The 17,827-nt window shown below is 41.1% G+C and overlaps 2 protein-coding genes across 5 annotated transcripts; one reads left to right on the top strand and one right to left on the bottom strand.

Annotated features, from left to right (window-relative positions):
• Positions 1-674: 674 nt before the first annotated feature.
• Positions 675-10,806, top strand: LOC119881934 (NLR family CARD domain-containing protein 3-like). 4 transcript variants are annotated; one of them, XM_038692008.1, is made up of 13 exons: positions 675-737; positions 966-1,096; positions 1,215-1,310; positions 1,402-1,515; positions 2,309-2,390; positions 3,018-3,246; positions 3,546-5,349; positions 5,473-5,646; positions 6,709-6,882; positions 7,336-7,509; positions 8,730-8,903; positions 8,995-9,035; positions 9,555-10,806. In XM_038692008.1, the coding sequence occupies exons 1-13, from the start codon at positions 723-725 to the stop codon at positions 10,124-10,126; spliced, it is 3,780 nt and encodes a 1,259-aa protein (XP_038547936.1). In that variant the 5' UTR covers positions 675-722; the 3' UTR covers positions 10,127-10,806. The 4 variants fall into 4 exon arrangements, with proteins under 4 accessions (XP_038547936.1, XP_038547938.1, XP_038547937.1 ...); XM_038692009.1 differs by having other exon boundaries at positions 703-737; positions 979-1,096; XM_038692010.1 differs by lacking the exon at positions 1,215-1,310.
• A 3,906-nt stretch (positions 10,807-14,712) lies between these two features.
• prr15la (proline rich 15 like a) lies at positions 14,713-15,048 on the bottom strand. The gene has a single exon (XM_038737181.1). The coding sequence runs from the start codon at positions 15,046-15,048 to the stop codon at positions 14,713-14,715; it is 336 nt and encodes a 111-aa protein (XP_038593109.1).
• Positions 15,049-17,827: the final 2,779 nt, after the last annotated feature.

The raw sequence follows: 17,827 nt of genomic DNA, 5'->3' as shown, positions 1-17,827 counted from the left end.
ATGATTAGGAACCAGAGCAGCCAATCCTCCCACTAAAAACATCTTTATAAGTGAATGGGTCAAACAAACACAGCACTTTCATGCGAGACACAAGTGTTTGTGTTTCATGTAAAACCAAGTCAATGTCAAAGTTTTAAGCAGTTTTGAGTTAAATAATGTTATGTATGACTTAAGTCATATGAGTTAAGTCACATAACTTACGTAACATTCTGATTTTAAACCCAACCTTATATATGTTATAAGGTTGGGTTATAAACATGCTATTATCTTCATTCCCAAGTATAACAGCTGCATTTTGTGCTTTATAAAGTCAATAAAAAGAGTTCAGGTCATTTCAGGAACATCCTGTTGAAACACCCATAACGTCCTTCTGTTTCAAACCTCTGCCTTTGTAACGTTGCTTTAATAACATAATATGGACTCAGAAAAGACCTCTACAGGTTAGTTTAGATGTGCAGGAGGGATGGTAATGCCAGAGGACCTGATGCTCATCACTGGTATATTTCTAACATCAACATTAAGTAGGCAAACTATTCAGCGTTCAGCAAGAGAAGAAAGGTGAAAAGATCTACATGAAATACTCACATAATTCTAAAAATTTTAGGGAAATGAAACTGAAATGAATCCTCTGCACACTTCTCTTTTTGTTTGACAGAAAAGTTATTAAAAGGGGAATTACTGTCATGACTCACCAGAGGTGAAGAAACGCAGAAACTGGAGAAATGCCGACGGACAAAGTAAGTCTTGCATTATAATGTATAGTTGATATTTTTGCCATGTTGAAGTAAAGGCTTAATTCAGTGAAGTGATTTGTGACTTCCACATTTCACTTTTTAAAATTCCAATTCCATTCTAAGTACATTATGTATACACCCGTCTTAAGAATATGTCTCAGCGTGTACTAATTCTCATTTCACTTCATTACACAATATAGACTGTGTTTTGCATTTTACTCACTACCTTAGTTTAATGAATCAGGCCAGTGTGTTGCTGTAAAACGTGTACACAATATGGATCTCTGTGAGGAGAGAGAGGATGATGTCCCACCTTCTAAAGGGTCTCTCTCCGACCACGGCAGCCGGACTAAAGCTAAGAGGTGAGATGGGTATTTAAAAAAAAAACTCTTTACAGCTGTTTTCCCATTTCAGAGCTAAGATATTAAATTTGTGAAATAATGAATTGTCACCTACAGTAAAATTGTATCTCTGTTAAAGCCCAGTCCAGAAGGAGAGACCAGGCTCCCCTGGTCCCAGCCACTCCATTAGGGAACCCTTAAGCTTTAGAGCTGGATATCACTCTACAGAGCAGCGGTGAGAATATATTAAATACACGATAAAGAAAACAAACAAAGACAATCAAAACAAGAAAATGAAATAACAATTCATTATGTATTTCCATCAGAGTCCAGCAGGAGAGACCAGACTCCTCTCTAACCACTTGTGTGTCATTTAAAAGTGACCGATCTATGGAGCCCCCTCTTGCATTCAAACATCGGCACCGCTCTACTAAAGAAAGGCAAGACTTTAATCCAGATTACTTCATTTACTTTGCCATCAAATACAACCTTCAGAGCATCATTTGAGGACATATTTGTTACAAGGGTGTCAGAGGGGTATGGTAGGGGTGGGGGAAAAAATCGATACAGCATAGTATCGTGATATTGCCATGGCAATACTGTATCGATACACGGACGCCAAGTATTGATATTTTAGTATATAAATTGCAGATGGGAACTTTTTGGTACTAGAATAATAAAATCCTTTGCTTTTTTAGTCCACTAGAAAACTTAACAGGACCATATAGAGGACTGAAAAAGTGATATGAACAAACAGAGAAATGTATCTTTTTAGATAAGCAGGTGTTGACAAAGTTTGACAAAAGCACAAAACATTTTAGTTTCACAATAATGTCTCTAAAACTGTGAGGTGTCTGCGTTTCTTTGGCCTATTCTTTCCTATTGGCCTGCATCCACATCACGTTTTTCTGTGAGAAAAAAAAAGACATTCATGCATCCACCTTTTTTTATTTCACTAAAAGAAACCAGACCGTCATGTGATGTGGAAGCTGTGGATCTTAATGTGAGACTGGGCTGTTTGGGGAAGTGGTAATTTGGCTGGAGGGAGAGACAGATAGACAGAATGTGACAATGTTGGACTTCCGTCATGATGATTAGAGAAAGCTTGTTCATTTGATTTGAACCAAATTGCATTCCAACACTGGTTGGGAAAATTTAAAGATTTATGTGTGAGTGTGTGTGTGTGTGTGTGTGTGTGTGTGTTAATCAATTTCTGTTATGTTTTCTACACAGAGTTCACCAGGAGGGATCTGAGGTCACCACTGGTCACTCTGACAATGAGCACAATGACACAGATCTGGCCTCCATATTCAGGGTGAGTAAATTGCCTAAATAATTAAGAAATAACAGGTTATTATTACCACCATGGGACATGCACCACATTAATGCATTTTTAATTCATGATGGATATATATTCTGTACATTTTGGTTTTCGCTTCTTCTTCTTTAATGGCAAATTGTAACGGGGTGGATCATTATCGCCATTATTCGACCGTGATTGTCACCCGCCAAAATATCTCACTTCAATTCAATTTGATGAAAAATTAATAAAAATGAACGTACTTCTACTTTGATGATTGCAACCATTGCAGTTTTCTCAGCCGCCATTTTTACAAGTTTGAAAATACAGTGATGGTCCCTCCCCTTCCGCTGCGTAGCTAAGATGGCGACCACTGAGGGTGAGAAGTGAGAAGTTTCCACTGTTCCACACTCAGCTTTTTATGGGTGTACCATCCAGGTACCCATAGTGCACTGCATTTTGCCATATTTGTGAATGTGAATGCGCCTATACACTGAAGATAGTAAGTATGGAAGGGGGCAAATTAAGACACACTACAGGTAATAAGACTTATTTTGTTTGAGGCCAACTGGGGCATTAACCCTGCTCCTGTATGGCCCATTAATGCCACATTCATTTTTTTAATTTTACATATTATTCCAGCTTCTAGAGGAGAACATCATCACTTTTGTGAAGACTATGCTGAAGACATTCCAGGGAGTTCTTAGTACAGATTACCCAGAGTGCTCAGAGACACAGAAGAAAACTGAGGAGGTGGTGGATGGTGGGGAGGAAGAACAGGGCACAAGCAGCAAACTGGCGCTTTTGAAGATCACACTCCACTTCTTGAGGAGAATCAAGCAGGAGAAGCTGGCCGACTCTCTCCAGAGCAGTGAGTTTTTGTGCAGGTTTAACATGATAGAACAGGAAAATGTTAAAATTTTCAAACTGCTAAAAACATGATGATGATGATAATGAGCACAATCTCGATTGATTGATAGTCTTGGACATTTGTTGTGGCTGTAAATGGTTGAGCAAAGTGGTTTGCACTAAAAGTAAAGAAAACCACACATGCATGAATACAATCAAAACATCTATGCCCCCCACAGGTGAGAGGCATCCCAGAGTTACTGCATGTTGTATTCATTCACTCCAGTGACTGTGAAAGTAATTTGTTGTTTTTCTGTGTAGGAACTCTTGCTGCAGTGTGCCAAAATAAGCTCAAAAGTAATCTGAAGGGGAGGTTCCAGTGCGTTTTTGAGGGAATTGCTAAAGCAGGAAACCCCACACTTCTGAATGAGATCTACACAGAGCTCTACATCACAGAAGGAGGGAGTAGAGCGTTCAGTGACGAACATGAGATCAGACAGATTGAAACATCATCCATGAAGCAATCAAGACCAGACACTATGATCAAATGTGAAGACATCTTCCAACCATTACCTGGCAGAGCTCATCAGCCAATCAGAACGGTGCTGACAAAGGGAGTGGCTGGCATAGGGAAAACAGTCTTAACACACAAGTTCACTCTGGACTGGGCTGAAGACAAAGCCAACCACAACATTCAGTTCACATTTCCATTCACGTTCAAAGAACTGAATCTGCTGAGTGGAAAAAAGTACAGCTTGGTTGAACTTCTTCATCTCTTCTTTACTGAGACCAAAGAAGCAGACATTTACAGATTTGACAAGTTTAATGTTTTGTTCATCTTTGACGGTCTGGATGAGTGTCGACTTCCTCTAGATTTCCACACCAATGAGATCCTGACTGACGTTACAAAGCCGAGCACAGTGGACGTGCTGCTGACGAACCTCATCGCTGGGAAACTGCTTCCCTCTGCTCACCTCTGGATAACCACACGACCCGCAGCAACCAATCAGATCCCTCCTGAGTGTGTTGACATGGTGACAGAGGTGAGAGGGTTCACTGACCCACAGAAGGAGGAGTACTTCAGGAAGAGATTCAGAGAAGAGGAGCAGGCCAGCAGAATAATCTCCCACATCAAGACATCACGAAGCCTCCACATCATGTGCCACATCCCGGTCTTCTGCTGCATCACTGCCTCGGTACTGGAGAATATAATTGGATCACAAACAAGAGACGAATTGCCGAAGACCCTGACTGAGATGTATATTCACTTCCTGGTGGTTCAGTCAAAAATAGGAAACGTCAAATATCGTGGAGGAGCTGAGACGGATCCACTCTGGAACACCGAGACGAGCAAGATCATCATGTCTCTGGGAAAACTGGCTTTTGAGCAGCTGCAGAAAGGCAACTTGATTTTCTATGAATCAGACCTGATAGCATGCGGCATTGATATCAGGGCAGCCTCAGTGTACTCAGGGGTGTTCACACAGATCTTTAAAGAGTGTGGGCTGTACCAGGAAAAGGCGTTCTGTTTTGTCCATCTGAGCTTTCAGGAGTTTCTGGCTGCTCTCTATGTCTTTGCCACATTCACCAACACTGGTGTCAATCTACTGTCAGAACCACAATCAAGATCCAAGTGGTCTTCACTGTTAAGGGACAAATCTAAGGTAAATCTGCTCTACCAAAGAGCTGTAGACAAGACCATACAGAGTCCAAATGGACACCTGGACTTGTTTCTTCGATTCCTCCTGGGTTTCTCACTTGAGACCAATCAGGTCCTTTTACAAGAGCTGCTGACAACATCAGAAAGCAGCTTACAGAACTATCAGGAAACAGTTAAATACATCAAGAAGAAGATCGGGAGGAATCCGTCACCAGAGAGGTGCATCAATCTGTTCCACTGTTTGAATGAACTGAATGATCATTCTCTAGTGGAGGAGATCCAAAAGTACTTGAGTTCAGGAAGTCTCTCCACAGACAAGCTCTCTCCTGCTCAGTGGTCAGCTCTGGTCTTCATCTTACTGTCATCAGAGGAGGACCTGGAAGTGTTTGACTTGAGGAAATACTCTGCTTCAGAGGAAGGTCTCCTGAGGCTGCTGCCAGTGGTCAAAGCTTCGAGAATATCCCAGTAGGTACACTGATAAATGGGTAGACTCACTATATTAACTGTAATACTTGTGTAATACTTGTAGTACTTGTAATAAAATACAGCCATTTTCAATGTTTTTTTCTCTCACTTCTGTATCTTCAGCCTGAGAGACTGTAAGTTGTCAGAGAGAAGCTGTGAAGCTCTGGTCTGTGTTCTTAAGTCCAAGTCCTCCCGTCTGAGAAAGCTGGACCTGAGTAACAATGACCTGCAGGATTCAGGAGTAAAGCTGCTGTTTGCTGGACTTTGGAGTCCACACTGTAGACTGGAAACTCTCTGGTCAGTAGTCATGAACCAATTCAATACATAAAGCAGATCTTTTGATCAACTGTTTAGGCATTCACAGTTTTGCCTTTTCACAGATGTGTCTGACTCAGCCCATTTCATATTGGACAACTCTGCAGGCCCATATGAATTGGCACAACTGGTGGCAATGTTCAGTGCCAATACAGAAAACAGTGTGACCTTTAAATTTCTAGTTTTAGAGGGATCTATTGGTAGAATATGGCAAAAATGGAATATAATATTTACAAGTATGTTTTCATTAGTGCATAATCGCCTGCAAATAAGAATCACTGTTACCTTAGAATTAGCCCTTTATGGGTCCGCCATTTTGTACCTCCATATTTCAACACTTGCCCAGAATGGACAAACCAAACACTGGCTGTAGATAGGGCCTTTCAGGTTTTTCACAGCCACCATAGGTTCTCCTACACGCTTGAAAGGGGGAGGGTGAAGAAAGTCATATTCAGTTGTTTGTAGTCTTCACCCGCACTGCTAGATGCCACTGACTCCTACATCTTACATAGTGCTTTTATCCAAAGTACTTTACAATTTTCCCCACACACATACCCACCTCAGGGGATCAAACCTCAACTTTGCAATTAGTGGACAACCTGATCTACCTGCTGAGCCAGACTCTTTAATGTGGGGGACCAGATTTCCACATCCCATCAAAGACATTATTACACTTTAAACTGTGGCAATGAGCTTTCTCTAACCTTAACCAAATGTAGTTTCCTAACCATAACCATACCATAATCTTAGTTTATTTATCATGACAGTGATCTCTCCGTATGCTTAACCATACCGTGGTGGCCATGTGTAGATACTATAGAATTAAATAATTCAGAAAATGTTGGCAGAACATCTAGAGTTCTGCAGAATGGTCAGATTTTGACATTCTTGTTTGGTAATGTTGGTTGGTTTGATTTCATAAACACAATTCATTTATTTGTTGCCAGGAGTCAATACCTTCGAAGGCATGTAAAATAAATCAAAACAAACATTAAAGAGAGAGAGATTAAAGATGCACTTTGTGATTTGTATTTTTCTCATCAGGTTGAGTGGCTGTAACTTGTCAGAGGGAAGCTCTGAGGCTCTGGCCTCCGTTCTTAGCTCCGAGTCCTCCATTCTGAGAGAGCTGGACCTGAGTAACAATGACCTGCAGGATTCAGGAGTGAGACTGCTCTCTGCTGGACTGACGAATCCACACTGTAGACTAGAAATTCTACGGTCAGTAGTCATGACCCAATTCAATACATGATCAATGAAGCAGCTCTTTTGGTTAACTATATAGGCTGTACCAGTAATTAAGTTCATATTGGACAATTCTGAAGGTCACAATTTACATCTAGTGCCAATAAGAAATAATTATGCCTTTTATGTCGTAATGCAAAGGGTGTGGAGGTTGGGGTGGTGGATGGACATGAAAGCATGTTCAACTTTGGACTGCATTTGATTTTATTGACTGCAATTATGTAGTGCTTTATCCAAAGTACTTTACAATTTTTTACAAAAACACTCACCACTGGTGGCAAGCTCCATGCAAGGAACTGGCCTAAATATTAGGAACACTTTGGTTTGATTGTCTTGCTCACAGACACTTTGACATGTGGACACGAGGCGCAGGGGACTGCCAACTCTGCAATCAGTGGACAACCTACCTATTTGTATCTTTCTCATCAGGTTGAGTGGCTGTAACTTGTCAGAGAGAAGCTCTGAGGCTCTGGCCTCCGTTCTTAGCTCTGAGTCCTCCATTCTGAGAGAGCTGGACCTGAGTAACAATGATCTGCAGGATTCAGGAGTAAGGCTGTTATCTGCTGGACTGGCGAGTCCAAATTGTAGACTGGAAACTCTACGGTCAGTATGAACCAAAAAACACATGATCAATGAAGCAGATAAATTTTTGGAGCGCTTGAGGTTTAATGTCTTGTTCAAAGACATTGTAGGCTGGAAAATGTTAGCTTAAATCTCTTTCCATAGTTTTTTCAATTGACAAAAATGCCATTGCAAATAACAGTGTTGTTATTTCAAAACACCTTTTTTTTCATCTTAAAGAAAAAAGGTAGACATTTTGAGAAATGCACTTCTTTGCTTTAATGCAGAGTTAAATGAGAAGGTTCACCACTCTTGTGTCTTTATGGTAAATATGAGAGCTACCTCTCATGAGGGGGGGGGGGCCTCAAGGGTTAACCCTAACCCTAACTGTTTCAGTTCAACAATATTCTTGGGATGTCGGGTGTGAATCGCTCCCTTGAGGTCATACCACAGCATCTCAACCTGGCTGAAGTCAGGACTCTGACTGGACCACTCCAGAAGGGGTATTTTCTTTTGTTGAACCCATTCGGTTGTTGATTTACTTCTGTGCTTTGGGCTTTTTGCATCACCCGTCTTCTGTTGAGCTTAAGTTAGAGGACAGATGGCCTTCTACACTCTGACACTCTGTCCTTCTACAGTCTTCTCTGACACACTGATCCACCTTCACACCTTCTCCTTCCACTGCACATTCACCAAACCCCTCTATCCTGCGTTAAAGCTTATGTTAAGGTCTGCGTGAAAAGAATGTATGCATCTGAGTTTAGAGGTCATGTTTCAAAGTTAGAACTTTTATACTATTGCTTTTTATGATCCTGAAATTAAAAATATGTGGATATTTTGGTACATTTGTGCATAAAATGAAACACATTATGTAGAACATTCACAGAAATATAAAGCAAGTGCTGCAATTCAAGAAGGATAAATATCAAAAAGGAAATAAAATATGAAGAGTCTGTGTCAGTGGAGTCCCTGGCCCTGCTGATGAGACCAGCTGCAGATGGGAAGAAACAGTTTGATCTTTTTATTAATGGTCTTGACTTACTGAAGTCGGAAATATCAGAATAAAGGTATAAAATTAATTACGACATATTCATTGACAAATTTAAAATGCAAATTTGATCACTAAGTCATCTGTTTGTACTGGAGCAAATGTGTCCATTACCAGTATGGTTCTATATGATCACAGCTGATTAAAAATAAGCCACTAGTTGGAAAATCTGTCATGCAACACATATATGTATATGTCTGTAATACATGTGTAGGTTGTCAGACTGTCAGGTCACAGAGAAAGGCTGTGCTTCTTTGGCCTCGGCTCTGAACTCCAACCCTTCCCATCTGAGAGAGCTGGACCTGAGCTACAATCATCCAGAAGAGTCAGGGCTGAAACTGCTCTCAGGCAGACTGGAGGATCCACAATGGAGACTGGACACGCTCTGGTAGGTTAAGTTAGTGGACAGTTTCTTATTCACAGTGGAAAAGTCTATCTGTGTTTCTTTCTCATTATTTCTTGTGTCACTTCTGCCTCAGTGTTGACCATGGTGGCAGACATCGCTTGAAACCCTTCATGTGTAAGTTGAGCTTGTCCAATGTGTTCCTAAAGTCCTTACCAACTAATATACAGTAGATATACAACAGCCTGATCATCTTGTTACAAACAGACCATGCTTACTAACCTGTTATAAGCAATGCAAGATTTGGTAAAGTTAGAAGACAAGAAGTGATGAAATAAAGTCAAGAAGATTCTAAACTAATCTGTTTAGGTGAAAATGGATATGACCTGAACTGATTTATCTCCATGCTTCACAGTTTGTTTGTTTTTTTTAAATCTAAACATAACTAATTGCCACATGGCATTGTTCAAGCAATCATCAATAACTAAATATGGCTTAACTGTCCTTCATATTTATAAATTATATAGCACATTTTTGACATCCTGCTAAGACAAACAGCATAAAAAAACACACACACACACACAACCCCTTTGGTAGAGTTAATCTTCAACTAATTCATCAAAAAATGAACCATGAATTCCAAGTAAACATATCGAGCTAAAATCTGTCTGTGCGTGCTCTTATTCTCCCCACCAGACGCCTGTGACCTCACACTGGACCCAAACACAGCAAACAGGAAGCTCTCTCTGTCCGAGGACAACAGAAAGGTGACAGAGGTGTTGGAGAAGCTGCCGTACCCTGAGCATCCAGAGAGATTTCACCACTGGAAGCAGGTCCTGTGTAGAGAAGGTCTGACTGGGCGCTGTTACTGGGAGGTGGACTGGAAAGGATGGGTTAATATTGGAGTGGCATACAAAGGAATCAAAAGGAAAGGAGAGGATGAAGAGTGTTGTCTTGGCGAGAATGACAAGTCCTGGGGTCTCTTCTGTTCCGGTAATGGTTACTCTGCCTGTCACAATAAGAGAACGACGAACACACGGGCCATCCACCCCTCCTTTGACGCCGGCAGAGTAGCAGTGTATCTGGACTGGCCTGCTGGCACTCTGTCCTTCTACAGAGTCTCCTCTGACATGCTGATCCACCTCCACACCTTCCACTGCACATTCACTGAACCCCTCTATCCTGCGTTCAGGTTTAAGTTAAGGTCTGCGTCTGGTTCTTCAGTGTTTCTTTGTCAGTGTGAGGAGGGAGAATTAGCTCCAGTGTAGAGAAAGACCCACACTGCTTCCAAAACTGAGCATGGTCACACACACACACACACACACACACACACACACAAAGATGTGTCTCCATCACTTCATAGCACATCGACTACATTAATTTTGTCAATGGACAATTACGAAATTCGCCCTCTTTTGTTCAAATACTTAAAAGAAGAAAAGAAGAAAGTAAAAGCGAGACTATGCAACTTTGAAAGACAATATCAGATTATTTCTCTTACAACTGAAACATTTAGGAAAAAGAAAAGTAGGAAAGTAAAATGGATCATTATACAACTACCTCTTATAACCACAATTAGTTAGTTCAACAAAAGGTTACGTAGTCTCATTAGTCAACTTCAGTGTTGGGCAGTAACACATTCATTTGTAAGGTGCTACAGTGATGGGATTTTCTGTGGGATTTTTTTTCAGTATCACATAATGTAAGGGATTAGAATTTGAAATTCAGTTATTACGCTATGTTACATATATGTGTCAAGACCACTGTACAGGATGAAACGACAAAGATCCAGGAGTCCATCAGGAAGATGGTCCCCAAAGATGATATGTAAGATGCAGGCAGGAAGTGCGTACATGGAACGCTATAACCAGGTAGCTGGCATAGTGTACAGGAACATCTGCCATGAGTATGGGCTGGAAGACCCAAGGTCAAAATGGAAGACGCCTCCTAAGGTAGTTGAGAATGACCGAGCTAAGATCCTGTGGGACTTCAAGATCCAGACTGACAAACTGGTGATGGCTAACCAACCAGACATCGTGTTGATCGATAAACAGCAGAAGAAGGCTGCAGTGATAGATGTAGCAATCCCAAGAGACAGCAACATCAAGAAGAAGGAACACGAGAAGCTTGAGAAATACCAAGGGCTGAAAGAGGAGCTAGAAAAGATGTGGAAAGTAAGAGCAACAGTGGTGCCAGTGGCGATCGGAGCACTGGGGGCTGTGACCCCCAAACTGGGAGAGTGGCTACAGCAGATTCCAGGTAAACATCAGAGGTCTCTGTCCAGAAGAGTGCAGTCCTAGGAACAGCTAAGATACTGCTCAGAACCCTCAAACCCCCTTGAGGATGATACATGTCACCCCGCAAGGGGTGAGAGGGGGATTTTTATTTATTGGATCATTACTCTCCTAAACATTAAAATACTATAGTAAAATGAAGTATGACATTTGTTTCACTTTGCTTTAAGCTATGTGAAAGTGAAAACCTTCTTTTCCATGTTGTTTTATACCTTTTACTTTAAAATAAAACAGTATACAGTATATTGTTCTTATTATTTTATCTGGATTGTGAGCTCTGTGTTTATAAAAGTACACTCACCACCCACTTTATGAGGTACACCTTGCTAGTACCGGGTTGGACCCCCTTTGCCTTCAGAACTGCCTTAATTTTTCATGACATACTTTCAACAAGGTGTTGGAAACCTTCTTCAGAGACTTTGGTCCACATTGACATGACAGCATCATACAGTTGCTGCAGATTTGTCGGCTGCACATCCATGATGAGAATCTCCTGTTCCACCACATCCCAAAGGGGCTCTATTGGATTGAGATCTGGTGAGTGTGGAGGCCGTTGGAGTACAGTGAACTAAGGGGTCTAAAATGTTCCAAGAAAATATCCCCCACATCATTACACCACCACCAGCAGCCTGAACTGTTGATACAAGGCAGGATGGATCCATGCTTTCATGTTGTTTACGCCAAACTCTGACCCTACCATCTGAATGTTGCAGCTGAAATCCAGACTCGTCAGACCAGGCAACGTTTTTAAATCTTCTGTTGTCCAGTTTTGGTGAGCCTGTGTGACTTCTAGCCTCAGCTTCCTGTTCTTAGCTGACAGGAGGGGCCCCCGGTGTGGTCCTCTGCTGCTGTAGGTGTAGCCGTGTTGTGCGTTCAGAGATGGTATTCTGCATACCTTGGTTGTAACGAGTGGTTATTTGAGTTAGTGTTGCAAGGTGTTTTCGTCCACACAACTGCAACTGGATATTTCCTCTTCTTCGGACCATTCTCTGTAAACCCTAGAGATGGCTGTGCGTGAAAATCCCAGTAGATCAGCAGTTTCTGAAAAATTCAGAGCAGCCCGTCTGGCACCAACAACCATGCCACGTTCAAAGTCACTTAAATCCCTTTTCTTCCCCATTCGGATGCTCAGTTTGAACTTCAGCAAGTTGTCTTGACCACGTCTACATGCCTAAAGGCAATGAGTTGCTGCCATGTGATTGGCTGATTAGCTTTTTGTGTTAAGCAATTGAACAGGTGTACCTAATAAAGTGGCCGGTGGCCTGTGTACAGTATGTAGAAAATGTGTGATTTTTCCTCTGACCACTAGATGCCATCAATTCACCAAAGACTATCATGAAGGGCTTCCTCATGAGGTTTTTAGATAGAGTGAGCATGCCCCCTTGTGGTTGGAAATGACCACAGCAACTCTGACCTTGGTGTTACAGTTGGAAACTGTTAATTAAACGTATATATTTTGCTGTGTGCTGCAGCTGCTATACTTGACATACATATAAGTCTATCTGCAAGAACAAATCATGTACTTTTAAATTTCAGACATTTTTTATTTATACAATTTAAACAATTCATTTACAAAACAAATGTGAAATGCAAATTTCAAGTTTTGCAGCATTTTTGCAACATTCCAATCTGAAGTTATAACAGCAACAGTGGGAGCACTTTAGCACTGTAGAACAACAGAATATCAACATTTTCTTTACATTAATTTCACCCAGAATCAAAACTGAAAGTGGTATTAAAGAGAGTTTGTCTATTGATTGGATGTTATAGTATAATCTAGATTCTGTAAAAGAGATCGACATCTATCTAGAAAACAATCTCCTAAGCCAAACTTTCACACAAATACCTGAGTAGAGGAGTGTTTGAATGAACAGTTTAAATACGAGATGAGCATCTACTGGGTTTTTACTGGCAGCAATGTGTGCAGGTTGGCTGTTTTAATGTGTTTATGTCATGGACCTCCAGTGTGTTTGTCTTCTACTGCTGTTGTGTTGATTTCAGCAACACCAGGCTACAAGTCAAGTGTTTAACTCACTAATATAAAGATATACATCTTCCCCAGTACGACTAATAAACCAGTGGCTTGTAACTTTCTAAATGCCCAAAGAATTTTTTCAAGCTCATATTTAATTTCAAATTCAAATTAAATACAAGACATGGACATTGCCCTGACTGAACAAAGCCAAACCACTGTTCATATGTTTTAGTATCCCAGTAATCCAGCTAACATGTCAGAGTGACAGGATGTTACTTTACTTATTTTGAAAGGGAAGATGTAGTGAAATACCAGTATACCTGATATGAAACTGTCTGTTTAAGGAGGTTTCAAAATATATAACAAACAATAATAATAATTTTTAAACCCATAGATACATGAGGCACGGCTGGATAAACCTGCTATGTGGCCTCAGTGTAAAACTGAGCTGCTAGGCCTCCTTAAGCCTCTCTTTACTCATGCACATGGTCCAGTATGCACTACATTACTCCAGGTTCGTAAAACTAAATTTTGACACAGCGACCCTCTACGAGACATCAAGATCAGATAATAAAGAACCCGCAGCCACTTTTAGTATGCTACTACCTTTCTAACTTCCTCCAAAAGTTAAAACGTCTTTCTACTGATCAATAGTTTCAGTTTAATTGACCCTTTTCACAGCAGATATTGGACTTGTTGAAGAAAGAAAAGAACAGGTGTAAATAATAACATTAACAATGGCTGCATTCTATTAAGTGTCACAGTAAAATGTGTCAGAGCCCTGGAGCTAAAAGGGATGCTGTCATCATTCATTCCATCTGTGCTTTTCCTGCTTTGATAAGTCAAAATGTATGAAGTAGAGAGGGTCTATTTGTGTGTCAAAGTTCACTGAAGATGAGCTTGACACTTGGATTTACTTTGCCCCCATAAAATATATCTCCGTTTGTGATCAGAGCTTTTGAAAACTTTCCATTGTATTGGAATTGCAGGAGACACTTCAGTGATGGATACATTAAAACTTGATAAAAGGAAAAATACACCACTAGGGGTAAGTGGAAAACTATCTTGTAGTGTATTGTTGTCACAGTGACTATCTTACACAGCCAGGTTTGTCTACTAGTCAGATAATCCATCCAGTAATGGAAATGTCACAGGTTTGCTCCTGGAGCATACAGTGTACTGAGATTTCTTGACTGTTTAAGATCTTGTTCTGGAAAGCTTGTAGGATCAATCTCTGCAATCACTGTTGTCTTATTATCAACAACAAGCGGAAGAAGCACCACCACCACAGCTGAAATCAGCTCAAGTTTCATCAAGTTGCAGTTTCTCTACACGGGGACCAATGCCTGATATTTTTTGTATTTAAATGAATGGGAAAAACTCAAATTTCTCTCTAGAAATATTAAAAATTTCACTTAGTCTAAGTGTTAGTGTTAAATTGGAAAATGGATGTCATTCTATGAAGATATATAGGCCTAGGTTTTTTTTTAAAATTTTGGCTATTATAGCTCCATCAACTGACAATGAGGGCAGAGAGCCGTGAACTTTTAAACTCTCCCAATTTTTAAAATATCGGTGTGTCCTGTCAATTCCCAGCCCTCTGATTCTCATCCCTCACGGGGTCACCTCCTGGAAACATCTCTGGGTTCTCCGCCAGAGTGGCACGCACTTTTTTCTTCTCTTTAAACCTCCCAGAGTGAGACACCTTAACATGCCGCCCCTTGCTGGCTGTTGTCTTATCCACGATCCTCTCCAGTCGGGCGTCCAGCTGAGAACCATGCACCATGTCCTCAGGGTGGGTGGCGGCTCCGGTGGGGGCATTGGAAACAACCTCTGCAGGGATTTCATACAGAACCTTGGGCTGGGACTTTTTTCTCCTCAGGAAAGTCAGCTTCCACCAGCCTGAAGAGGGCTCTGCCATGATGGATGAATGCTGAGGTGGATAGATAGGGAAACAAAGGATAAAAAAAGAAGTTTAAAATAAAAAAGAAGAGAAAGATTGTGAAATAGTTTGAATTAATGAAAAATGGTCTACAACAAACACAAACACTGCATGTATGTGCACCTGTCTGTCCTTATGTGAGCATTTAAGTGTTTCTATGTGTTTGTTATAATGTGTGTGTGTGTGTGTCTAAGCACCTATCTATCAACCCATGACACGGTTAATATTTCAGTGAAATTCAATAGTCTTCATATGCCGTGGATGTGCTCAGGTTACCATCTGTGTGTGTCAGTGTGTTTGTGTTAGACAGAGAAACACATAATGCAGGGGTCAGGCTAATGGATATATGAGTGTGAGTGCATGTACATTAGGTACATTAGGCCTATGTATGTGTGTGTGTGTGTGTTTGTGTGTGTCAGATCACATTTTACAGAGCTGATCTGTCCTGATTCAGCATCTAAGGGACCGTTACAGCAACAGCAGAATATGCTACACTGACTTTGCAGCCATATGTGATTGCGACACACCATGGGCACTAATGTGTTGCTATAAGCTCCACAGTCAGTGTTCCAGTTCATCCCAAAGGTGTTGGGTGGGGTTGAGGTCGGTGCTCTGTGCAGGCTAGTCAAGTTCTTCCACACCAAACTAGGAAAACCATTTCTTTATGGAGCTGGCTTTGTGCATTGTCATGTTGAAACAGGAAAGGGACAAACTTTGATGAACAACTTCCTTCTACCTCCAAAAATAACCTGCCAATCAGATATTTTTCCTGTGGACTTATCCACAGCACCCACTACACTGTCTTAGAACAATAGCAACTCCGGCAAGGATGAGAATATGAGCGTGTGGATATGAACCGTTGCGGACAACGCAAAATGTTGCAGGATTTTGACCTGCTGAGCCATCATGATTTTGCCTGGTGAGAAATAGTTCCAGTTTTTGTACGGATTACACAAATGAGATATAACATGTTGATTGGTGAGGTTTAGAGGTGCTGAAAACTGGACTTTCTAGCCCTGCAAGTGGCGTGGCTCTATGTTGGTCTGTTGGTTGGTTCCAATACCACTTTGGTCCAGATTAAAATATCACAACTATAACTATTAGATGGAATGCCATGGAATTTGGTACAGATATCAAGAATGAATTGTCATGACTTTGTGACGTGATACTTTGACACTTGCCATAGTGTAAGTTTTCATTTATTCTGTGAAATATCTTAACACCTATGAGCTTCATTACACCATTCCCATTGTGTTTTGTGCTAATTTAGGGTGACCATGTTTTCAAACCCCCAAAGTGCACTGCTCTTTCATGCATGCGCTGATGCACACACCAAAGGCATTTCATCAGGATGGGGGACAATCATTTCAGCACTTTAAGGTGTGCTCTGTCACTTCAATGTCCCCAGCTCAGAGGCAGATCAACATCGGCTCCGTACCGGTATATTTGCTCAATACTCCCGGAAAAAAGGTGGTGTGACAGTGTCTATAGACAGACAGAGAGACAGCTTCACACAGCATACTGAAAAACTCAGGTAAACTCCCACTGCAACATTACAGTAATATTTTTATCAGCTTGTTGAACTAATCCATGCTCGTTACATGATAACGGTACATTTACTGCATTTAGCCGACATGCTACGTCAGCGTTAGCGCGCCTGTCTGCTTTTCAGTAACTAACATTACTATCTGTATATCTTTCACCGGAGGCTCAGAAATGTCCGCACAGCTACATGTATTGGATGATAAGGAAACGGTTAGTGAGCTAGAATGAATATTATAAATGAGATTGGTGTCACTCTTTATAACAGTTACAACCGAGTTAAGTAACATTACTGTAGTGTTAGTGGATGGCTCTTCCACTGTGTTGTCCTTTGCCTTTTTGTTGCAGTGTTTTATGTTATGTGGGTCATGTTAGTTACAGCGAATGAGAGGTGGAGAAGCTGTGTACCTGAGTATCGGCAAAACGACAACAAATCTAAATTAAACGTTACGAAGCAAACAGGTCCGAGCTAACGTAGCATTAGCTGGCTGCCCTGCCTTGTATCACTATAGGCTAGTAAACAAATGGCTCCACATTTGCTTTGTACCGTTAAATCCTTTCTTGCGTGCTAAATCAATGCTTTGACATAATACCGGTGGTACACAGAATAGTAATATGGGTCGCGTTAGTGAAGTAATACGAGCTAACGTGACTCTCCATGTTTCTCCAGCCTTGCCGAAGTTCACTTTGGTTTTACTCGACGTCATCTGATCCTGTTTGGTCTGATGGGCTTCAGCACAACAACAACAACAATGAAGTTGTTGTTTTGTATCCTTACGTGGAGCCTGTGTTTTGCTGTGAGATCAGCAAAGATTTGCTGTTCTTTTATGGTGTTAGTGGACTGCATGTCGTTAGCTGCCGTGTTGTCGCTGTAGTCTGAGAGAGGCTCGGGAGCGCGCACAGGGCTGCCTCTGACCTGGTGTTCTCACATTAAAAGCAGAATAATGGCTGATGCAAGCAACGGAGAAAACAGGCGTGTGCTTCATTTCTAAATGAGGTTTGAGCCCATTGACAATAAGGTAATGAAAAATGGATTTATTAATAAGTAAAACTGAATTGAAAAACTACATATAGCCCCTTTAATAACTTAGTTATTTGTACTTTAAAAAGATCAGCTTCAGTTTACTGTCCCAGCTGACATGATGGCTGCAGGTCAGCTCCCAATTACCTTCTGGCGCCAAGTTTTTATAGCAGCTGAGCAAACAGAAACTAAACC

The sequence above is a fragment of the Micropterus salmoides genome, unplaced genomic scaffold, assembly GCF_014851395.1.
Source record: "Micropterus salmoides isolate LMB-PRFRI ecotype aquatic unplaced genomic scaffold, ASM1485139v1 Ms_hic_scaffold_10, whole genome shotgun sequence".
In the NCBI taxonomy this organism is placed as follows: domain Eukaryota; kingdom Metazoa; phylum Chordata; class Actinopteri; order Centrarchiformes; family Centrarchidae; genus Micropterus; species Micropterus salmoides.
This window is presented reverse-complemented; position numbering and strand designations above follow the sequence as displayed.